The sequence below is a fragment of the Haliotis cracherodii genome, unplaced genomic scaffold (genome assembly GCF_022045235.1).
Source record: "Haliotis cracherodii isolate W230 unplaced genomic scaffold, xgHalCrac1.p SCAF_6, whole genome shotgun sequence".
Lineage (NCBI taxonomy): Eukaryota > Metazoa > Mollusca > Gastropoda > Lepetellida > Haliotidae > Haliotis > Haliotis cracherodii.
This window is the reverse complement of record NW_027266319.1, coordinates 12,136,582-12,147,322: the sequence shown is the minus strand read 5'-3', so window position 1 is coordinate 12,147,322 and position 10,741 is coordinate 12,136,582. Positions and strand designations below refer to the sequence as shown.

Sequence of the window (10,741 nt, the reverse complement as noted above, 5' to 3'; positions counted from 1 at the left end):
GTATATGTTAGGAGTGAGTGAGTGAACATTTGAAAAACCTGCCAACAAATGACAGTAAAATAACTAGACTTCTCACAGAAAAAGATATCAAACTAGTATGGAATCATAAAAAAAGGATGGCACTATACGTTACAATACAAGATAAAAACGGGCTCTAGATCGCCAGCAACTGAAGGTAGACCACCATTCTGAGGACCATGGGGTTTTGGTTTGGTTTGGTTGTTGTTTTACGCCGCACTCAGCAATATTCCAGCTATATGACGGCGGTCTGTAAATAATCGAGTCTGGACCAGACAATCCAGTGATTTACATCATGAACATCGATCCACGCAATTGGGATCGATAACATGCATCAACCAAGTCAGCGAGCCTGACCACCCGATCCCGTTAGTCGCCTTTTACGGCAAGCATGGGTTGCTGAAGACCTATTCTACCCCGGATCTTCACGGGTCGGGGGGACCATGGGGACTTACAGTACCTTTGCAACCTGCATGGAACCCAGCAGGATTTACATCATTCGTTCAGCACCTGGCGATTGTACGCAAAGTTAGCAACAAATAAAATTACAAATATTCTACGTTTAAAGGAGTAATAAGCAGAAATATTCTTTGAATGACATGGACTTACGATATCCTCTCAGGGGGACAATTATTTTTCACTACGTCAACCCCCTTTTGAGGATACAGTCAGTAACAAACTCAGATATAAATTCATTCTACCAATTTTAAAAGATCATTTATTTTATACAAGACATTATCAAAAATTATTATACAATTCTATTTCTTTTAAAAACCCAATAATTAAAAGAGAAGTAATATTATTAAAAAGATCTTTGAGAGATGATGATGTGAAATAGTTATCCCTTGTGATGGCAAAATCAATACAGTCAAGCAGGACATGCTTGACCGTGATTTTCTCTCATCACAAGGGATACAAAATGGACGATCTGCACCTTTCAATAAATATTCGTGAGTATATCTACTATAGCCAATACGACATAGTCGTAAAATTACCTCTTCAAGTCTGGACTGACAACCCAAGTAGGTGTAACCGATATTTGGTTTAATTTCATGTAATTTGTTGATACCTACTTGGGTGTCCCATTTCTGTTGCATAAGATCTCGGATGTAGCATCTGATCACAGGTTTATAATCACTGTATGGAATTAAAAGTGGTGTCACGGATGTGTAAAGAGGTGCTTTTGCAGACGCATCGATCATTGTGTTACCAATGACTCCAACATGGCTGGGTAACCAACGAAAGACGATGTCGTATTGGCCAGTAGCAAGATCATTATATAATTCAAGGATTTCGATTAAAAGTGGATGTTTGCAAGACTGATTTTGTATTGTCTGAAGACAGGATAAAGAATCTGAAACTATAATAAATTGTTTATGTTTCGATTGTTTACAAATGTACTCTAGTGTTGTTGATAAAGTATGTGATTCAGCTGTAAAAATGGAACAATTATCCGGTAGTCTTGACGAAATAGTCCTGGATCCAATGAAGGTGGCACTGGCAACTGCGTCACCATCCTTGGATCCATCTGTAAATATAGATTTGTAAGCATCATATGTGCTTCGTAATTCATTGTATTGTTGTTGATAAATTAGTTGATTTGTATCAGATTTCTTTAGTTTAATTAATGTTGTATCCACTACTGGCTTTACCAACTGCCATGGTGGTGAAGACAGGAGTTTGGCTGGGGCTATATTTTCAAGATTAATTTGAGAAGCAGAAATATGAGATTGTATTCTGATTCCTAGGGGTGAAGTAAGAGATGTATTTTTGTTCTTTATATGGAGGATTAAAAACACATTCGTAGGCTGGATTAGAATGATCAGAATGCAGTTTAGAAATATACTGTAAAGATGATTTAATGCAACGTTGTTTTTAGCGATGGGTCATCAGCTTCCACATACAGGCTATTAAGAGGGAATGTTCTGAAGGCTCCGAGGCAAAGCCTGATGAATACTATCTAATACTTTTAAATTACTTTTACAGAGTCCCCCATAGATGATGAAGCCATAATCCAGTTTAGAGCGTATAAGTGAGTGCCCTGTACACTTTGAACTTGAAACGACTTTCAGAAGGTCAAGTGCCTTCAGGCATTTATTTTTCAAATGTTTTATGTGTGGTAAAAAGGTTAAATGGAGATAAACAATAATACCCAAGAACCTCTTTTACACCTTTAATAGGAGTGCTTTCTAAAACCAAATCAGGGTCTTTATGAGGTTTGTATTTTCTGCAAAATTGTATACAATTATATATCGTCGTCAGTATCAGATCACAGCGTTTTAATCATCAGTGATTGTATAGCAGAGCGATTTTGCATCAAGTATTAAAGGTTTCGTTGTATTATCAGAAACATCCTTACTTATTGGTGTCATTGGGTAATGGGGTTGTTTGTTTCGTGGTGGCCTGAGGGACACAGTCGTCTAAGGCGCCGGTATTTGCTGTGTCGAGTTGCTTTCCATGGACACACCAGAAATATATGATTGTGGGTTTGAATCACGCATTAGGTTTCTAGGTCTGTCAGCATCAGCATGTTCGTGGATTTCACCAAAGTGGTAAACGTCTTCGACCATTACCACAGCAGGCATTTTCCCCATATTAAGCTGACACAGTTATATAACACAAATGCTGTTTAAGTAGCGTCACAACTCACTAAATTGTTTCGTGAAACTGAAATATAAAGTATAAAGGTCTGAAGCAATATAAAAATGATGTTGTGTTGGTGGTAGTGTTTTGCAGTTATTTTGCAGTTTGGTTGTCATGTCAACTATGTTGACATTCAGGTCTAGTACATTCGTGAGGTATTTCAACTTGTAGTTTTTATCGCCTGCTGAAACTTATTCTGGTTTAGTAAAACTAAATATTGGCTTGTTCTGGATTAGGTGTTAAAGGTGTTTATCATGTGACTGTTTTCTTTTTAGCTTGGTGAAACTCATTAAGTGACCATGTAGCCTCTTTGAACTGCATGTCACAGGAGGAAAGGTTATTTTTCATTTTGGAGATTAAATTGTATTTTATGAAAGCGACAAAATCCTTTCCATATTCATAAGAAAAAATTCTGTCAAAAACATAGTCGACTGTGAGAGAATCCGACTGCTAGTGTGTGGTGTACATGTGTTCATGAATCACTATGAATTTGTGAGGATACCAGTTGTTCGCGAAAGGGTAAGCATACTGTTGTCGCTGGCAACCGTCAAAAACACCTGAAAAGGCAAGTCAATTGTTCACCGGAAAAACAAAACGCGAGGATTTGCTACAAATGAAAATAAGGAATTGCATCGGACATATTTTTTCATCTATGCGTTAAATTTGCGTCCACCATACCAATTTTTTTTAAAGCTTTTTCAGGCCTTGAATGGTGTAACCTTGGTAAAACAACTTCTGAGCAAGAGTTGTATGACGATCTTTGAAATCTTAGTAGAAAGAGCATGCTCGATTGTATCTCAAAAGTATCTTCAAAAGTTGTGAAGATCCTGGGTAGAATAGGTCTTCAGCAACCTATGCTTGCCGTGAAAGGCGACTAACAGGAACGGGTGGTCAGGCTCGCTGAATTGGTTGATGAATGTCATCGTATCCCAATTGCGTGGATCGATGCTCTTGATTTCAATCACTGGATTGTCTGGTACAGACTCGATTATTTACAGACCGCCGTCATATAGCTGTAATATTGCTGAGTGCGGCGTTAAACAACAAACAAACCGAAACAAACTAGATATATTGTTATTGTTATATGCAGAAGACCCTTTGATGACAGTTATTGGTATAATATAGAAATGCAATGTTCTCAAAGAAATTAGGATTAGATGGGGCTTACAAATTAATGTAGATAAGACAGAAATCTTACTTTTCGGAATGGTGGTACACTTGGAAGCAGTGCAAAATGGATGTGTGGAAATGAACATGTAAAAAGATCTACGTACTATAATTATCTTGAGTTGCTGTCCTCAAATAGGTTTTATAAATATGGTCTTATTCTTAAAGCTAATTAAGTTGGAGGTCATGTTAAACAGTTACACTTCAAGTTACAGAATGTTTCACCATCTGTTACAAAATGTTGATACACATATTAAATAAATTGTATTGCATACTTGTGAAGCGGTGATATTCTAGAATATATCGAGTGTTTTCTTATAAAAGTTTTCAAGTATGCTAAAGGTGTAGGTAAACATTGGGCTGTACTTGGTGAATGTGGTAGATACGGTTGTTTTGCTGACTATCACAAGAGATTGTTGGTTGAAATTGTTGTCAGTGTCTAATAACAGACATATAATGTTATCTGCTATGTGGATCTTTAGATCAATGTAATCGCGCAACGTGGGTTTCAAATGTAAAAAGATTATTTAAGTTATGACCTTGAATGAATCACACGAGAAATTGGTGATAATATTATTTTAAATACACTTTGTACATAGATTAAGAGCTGCATTCCATTTTTTGGTAAATCAAATAAACTACTAGTATGTCTGTATCAAGAATATAAATCACTTCTAGCATTTGAGTATTATTTATATACATTCACGGTTCGTGAATATATAGACGACTTTATTAAGAATTGGAGAACTGCCATTAATGATACCTGTTTGAAGACGATGTGGTGTTGCTGGTGGGGTCCATGCAGGTAGCAAAAGTACTGTAAGTCCCCATGGTTCCCAGTATGGTGATCTACCTTCAATTGCTGGCGATCTATAGTCCGTTTTATCACGTATTTCTATGTACAGCGCTGTCCATTTTATTTCAAATCGTTTTCTGTGATATGTCTAGTTATTTAACTGTCCTTCGTTAGCAGGATTTTATAAAAGTCTCAATGTTTTGATTTTGTTTAACCCGTGATAGTCACGATTTGGCTAAAATATTGCCGATATGACTTAAAATTGTAACTCACTGACTCATTTTAATTTGTGTAACTACCTTGTTCTCATCACGATATGGCGGCAATATTGCCGATGCGATGTACAATTTTTACTCACTCACATTTCCAGCCATAAACAGGCATTGAATTCAGCAGATCGACAGAAAAAGAAAACAAGAAATATAATTGTACAGATGAAAACATATTATTGTATACTCACACGCAAAAGAAACGCAAGTTGCTTTAAGCTAATAGGTAACAAACACGGAACCATAAATTGATACGAGTTTTAGCATGTAGTGAAGCCTGATGGTGTTATCAATATTTTGGTTGCATTTTGGAAGCCCCGAGTAAAAACGCAACATAAAAAACGAATCTCCAAAACGCACCATTTCAATGAATATGTGGCTATCATGCACCCATTTCTCGCGAAATCGAAAATGCACGAACTGTCACGAACTGTATTGGGTATAGAACTGTTGCCGATTCTTGGACCAACCACTCCTTGGTCAACAGTGCCACGCCTAACTCAAATTCAGAGAAACCAGGCTATCGGACGTTTGGAACGTTTCAACGTTAACATACCCACAATTTACCGTCTCCTGCATCGATACAATGCTACACAGGCCACAGATGACCTTCCTCGGAGCAGTGGTCCTAGGGTCACTACACCTCGACATGATCGGCAGATTACCCGTCAACACTAGCGACATCCGTTCCTAGCTGCAAGTGAAAGTGCTCGACAGACCATAGGAACACATAATCGACACATTAGCCGGGACACTGTGATCCGACGTCTCCGTTCCAACAACCTCAGATGTCGCCGACCAGCACGTCGTCCTGTTCTCCAGGCGTGTCATCTTCTCTGATGAAAGTCGCTTTTGTGTCTCCCATGCAGACGGAAGAGTCAGAATTTGGCGGCGTCGAGGTGATCGTTTCGCTGAGAGAAACGTTGTGGAAAGGGATCCATGGGGTGGACCTAGCGTCATGATATGGGCAGGGATTGGACTTAATGCGAGACTTGGACCCATGTGACTTCTGAATGTTGGTCAAGGTCGGGGCCACGGCGTCACTGCTCAGTGGTATATCGACCAAGTGATCAGACCCCAGGTTGTTCCACTTTTTGCACAACATCAACAACACATTTTCCAGCAGGACAACGCTCGTCCCCATGTTGCCAGAGCTACCATGACCTTTCTGCAAAAACACAACATCCGTGTTCTACCGTGGCCAACCCTCAGCCCTGATCTGAACCCCATGGAACACTGTTGGGATGAGGTTCAAAGTCGTCTGCACAATATGCGCCCAGTCCCTACAACTGCCGATGAACTACGCACAGCTGCTCTGGATATATGCAGGAGGATCCCTAGGGCCTTCACAAATCGTCTGATCCACTCAATGTACAGGTTATGTGTGGCAGTGATCAATGCTAATGGTGGTCACACCAGGTATTGACTGACGTTTTGGGTATTGACCCGAAACTGTGTAAGCCCTTAACATTTTAAGAAAAACCCGATTATGTCTTTTAATCCATTAAACTGTCTTCAGTCAAATTTTTTCAATCTTGCCCTATTAGTATTTCTTGTCTTTACTGTTGAAAATAAATAACATGTATACTGCATACTTGACTTGCGTTTCTTTTGCGTGTGAGTATATATTATCCCCAAAATTCCCTTGGAAACCTTTTTTTCAAGTTGACCCTCCGAAACCCTATCAATTTTAAAGGGAAACTGCGATCTATGGCCTAGAACTCATATCAGTCAAGCTTCAGCCATTGTAATTAGTGGCATGAATGAAACAAAAGAAATTGTCTGTGTTAAAGTGGGGCTGCTGGACTACAAAAGAAAACTTTGAGGCCGATAATCAAAGCAGTGTTTGAAGGAATTGAATCAAATTTGCCAGAACTTCCAATAAGCCCAACCCTCGTCCCTGTATAAGTGTTTTAGCGCCTATGTAGCCAGCATATGATATCAAACAAATTTGGATCAAAGGTGAAAATTGGAATTGTGATCAGAAGAATGCTCTGTGCACAAATAGGCCTCGTCTTGATCAATCCTTTTTACTGACTTGATGGAAGCTGCACGTGCTATTGAGTTTGGGGCAACTGCATCGAAAAGTGAAAGTTTGCATGACATCTAGAGTATAGGCAATTATCTCGATTCTAAATATACTAGTATATCATGTGATTTTGTATGTATCCCGGCAGACACGGATGGTAATGAAATAGTAGATAAGCGTGCCAGTCTTGTCACTGTTTGACAAATAATGTTATTTTATTTTTCGGAATTCAAACCATGTCAAAAGGATTTTCATCATGCTTGGTTGGTTGGTTGGTTTGGTCAGCAATATTGCAGCTATATGACGGCGGTCTGTAAATAATCGAGTCTGGACCAGATAATTCAGTGATTAATATCATGAGCATCGATCCACGCAATTGGGATCGATGACATGTATCAACCAAGTCAGCGAGCCTGACTACCCGATCCCGTTAGTCGCCTTTTACGACAAGCATAGTCGCCTTTACAGCAAGTATGGGTTGCTGAAGACAATATTTGTTCAGGTTTAGCAAGAGATTTGTGCCCATGTTTATCATATGCCAATATATTTCACTCCTCTTTGTAGATGGATCAGGAGAGTTGTCATTGGGTACGTGATGGTTAGACCAGCGAGGCTGAGGTGCAGTAAGTGTACTTGGCTGCCTATTAGGATCACCCACACGTCCTTCGCTGAACGATTGTATAGGATTCCCTTGGTGTCCAACACTATCCATCATTTCATTACTACTCTTTATAGGTCTGACATTCTCCACGTCGGGTGCAATGGGTGCACGTGACCTGAGATAGTAAGGTGGACTTTCTTGGTGATGATTAGCTATTAAATATGATAAGATTTAAAACGGCAACATTTCAACAACAATAAAAAATAAATTATTTTCTTTTTTACACAATTATCATAAAACATTCCAAAGATATCCCACTTCTGACACCAAAAACTGTGATGGATATTGGGGTTTCAATTAACTGGACATGGTATCACAGTTTGCATGTTCAAATAAACACAGAACAGGATATCATTGTCAACAATAACACTATCAATTTATTTACACGAATCAACAACTCAAATTAGCAAATATATCTATTAGTACGGATATATATATCTTAAATTATTCAATAAATATACAATATAGGAGCTAAAACAGCGCCAAAGATAAGCGTGTGGCAGCTTTGTAAGGTACTGGCATACTCACAATATCAAGCGACTGCATTCATTCACAGCTGATCTCAATCTAACGGGATCTTAAACGTAAAAAACAACCACAACGCCACAACCAGCTGATCGTCTCTAACAGTAAACAAACTGTGACGTCACAGCTGGTCATCGAACGAATATGTACTGTGTTATCATTTTATACCACAAAGCATACGACTAATATAACAACTTAACAAACTGACAGAAGTTAAGGAACTTAAAATACGTCACTTTTTGCAATAATTGTAATGTAACCGAGGGAACACAAATATCGATGATATCATGATTCAAAATGGCGCGGCCTAGTAACCTGGCATGTCGCTCTGTGCAGTCAGTTATCGGAATACAAACTGAAGGTAATTTACGGCAAAATAAACATAGTTTCTACATCTGTTATGTTATTACTGACGTAAACACAAATGTTATACACAAATGAACTGGTTACTGAAGATAAACGATGAACGAAAACAGGACAATGCTGCGCACGATAATGTTAACTCTTGAACCTAACCTGAGATTTATCGACAGGTTAATCTCATCTTATCTCATCTGTCAAGATGATTGTGTTTTATCTACTAGCATACAGAAACGAAGTGTCTCTAAAAACAACACATGTGCCAATTTGGAGGAATCAACGAGCATTTGTATGGTGTTGACAAACTAATGATCAGAATCAGGGCAAATCTGGCAATCAAAGATCAGTAAGTTGATCCTTGAATGTACTGGGGACGGAACATTGCATATCGAAATGCGGCGCTGGATCACTGGGACATCCTGCTCCCTAATCTAAAGTATCCCAAAATATACAAAACAGGGGAATTAACCGTTTCTTGTGTAAATGAAAGTCGACTAAATGTACCTCAAACGTTGTGAATGGTAGACCCCAAAGGGTGGAACTGCTGGTATATTGCTTATCATGAAGACAATGTGGACTATTGGAAAGTTGAAGTCATCCCTCTTGTTAAGGTAACGCTGTTTCACTGGTCTCATCTATTTCTAATTCAGGCGAGTAGATTTATCTCAGTAAATTCGCTATTTGACAATTATTGAAACACACAAAATTCGATGTATCAAACGTTTACGGTAAACTTCTTGGCCACATTCCCTTGAGTTGATTTTGCCAATCCGAGCAGAAATTAAGATTAATATGAACAAAGAAATAGATTATCAAGAAGGGGAGCACAATTGGTGCCTAAAGGGATGCTTACCGCTTGCCTAAACGTCTTATCACCACATTGCACATAGAAATGTTTTATCAGTAACCTTCAGATGAAGATACACACATTAAATACGTCTCATCCTTCTGGTCTGACTATTACTGTCTAACACTGAGTTTTCTTACGAACTGCGGAAGCAATGACAGCAATGATTCCCTTGTTTGGTAGTCAAACAGTTTATATTCTGCCATATCAGTGATGGTGTCCATCACAGAGACACGCAGATGAAAAATATCAGATTAACAAGAATTGTAAGTGTGAAGAACGTCCCAAATGCCACCCTGTTACATTTGGTGATTATCGCATCCTTCATGTCTAACTTCTTGTTTGCTTTGTCTTTCACATCTGATTGGTATGGAGCTACATCATTCTTAACCCGTGGTTCAGTCGTCCCAACTTTGCTGTCTGATCCCCAAGCTAGTGGCAGCCATCTTGGACTAGCCATGCCCCTTTGTAGATGAGTGTGTAGTATCAGCATGAAGATTGTGACAAGGCACGTGAGTGCGCTGATTAACACGAGCAAGGTGACATAGACACTGAAGAAACACAGGTGGTCGGAGTTCGCTGGTAGGTAGGAGTTGATGAGTGTGAGGAACATGGCATATGACAACAGAATGGAGACACACAGGGACATCTTCTCACCACTTTCCTCGGGCAGCAGGAAGGCAAAGGTGTTGAGAAAGGACAGGAACACAACGGGCAGGATGTTGTTGAGGATGTAGAACATAGTTCGTCTTTGTAGGACCAGGGTCACTTCTATCCATTCATTACTGGCATTGTAAATCTTGAATTTCTGCAATGCTATTGATGCACTGAGAAGGTGAAATTCTCCGTTTTGGTTGTATTTTTCCAGATTTAAATACGTGTTTGCTACCTGAAGATATTCCTTAGTTACAGGGGCATAGAATGTTTGCAAGTGAAAAGTACATGACTGACGATCAAAAGGAAACTGTTGTATATTCACCTTGCATCCTATGTCAAACCTACCTGTGTAGGAATATATAACTGTACCATCCTTTTTGACAAGCACAGAATCCGTTTCATCATAAAGATACCTCAGGTCTGTCACAGAGTCAAGATTCATTATGGTAGGTGACCATACATCCACCAAGGGCATAGCCACTGTATCGGGAATGCCGTCTGTCATGTTCCACACCAAAAGCTGGTCCTGCCAGACCATTATAACCCATGCTTTAAAACTGAGCACTTCCTGTTTTTCATCCAGAGATAATATTGTGGACAATCCCAAACTGACATACACAATCGTGTTGGAACCATCTAATACTGGGCGGATCTTGGGGTCATAGTTCAAGGTGAGATTGGCCAGGAATTCCTTCTCTTTGTATGAAACAGAGCCAATTGTCAGGTGACAGAGAAGAAGGATAAAGAAACATCTGCAGAAATCAAACAT

General features: G+C 39.1%; 1 protein-coding gene across 1 annotated transcript; it reads right to left on the bottom strand.

Annotated features, from left to right (window-relative positions):
• Positions 1 to 9,538: 9,538 nt before the first annotated feature.
• Positions 9,539 to 10,741, bottom strand: LOC139446251 (neuronal acetylcholine receptor subunit alpha-3-like). The gene has a single exon (XM_071227603.1). It carries the CDS (start codon positions 10,739 to 10,741, stop codon positions 9,539 to 9,541), a length of 1,203 nt encoding a protein of 400 aa, XP_071083704.1.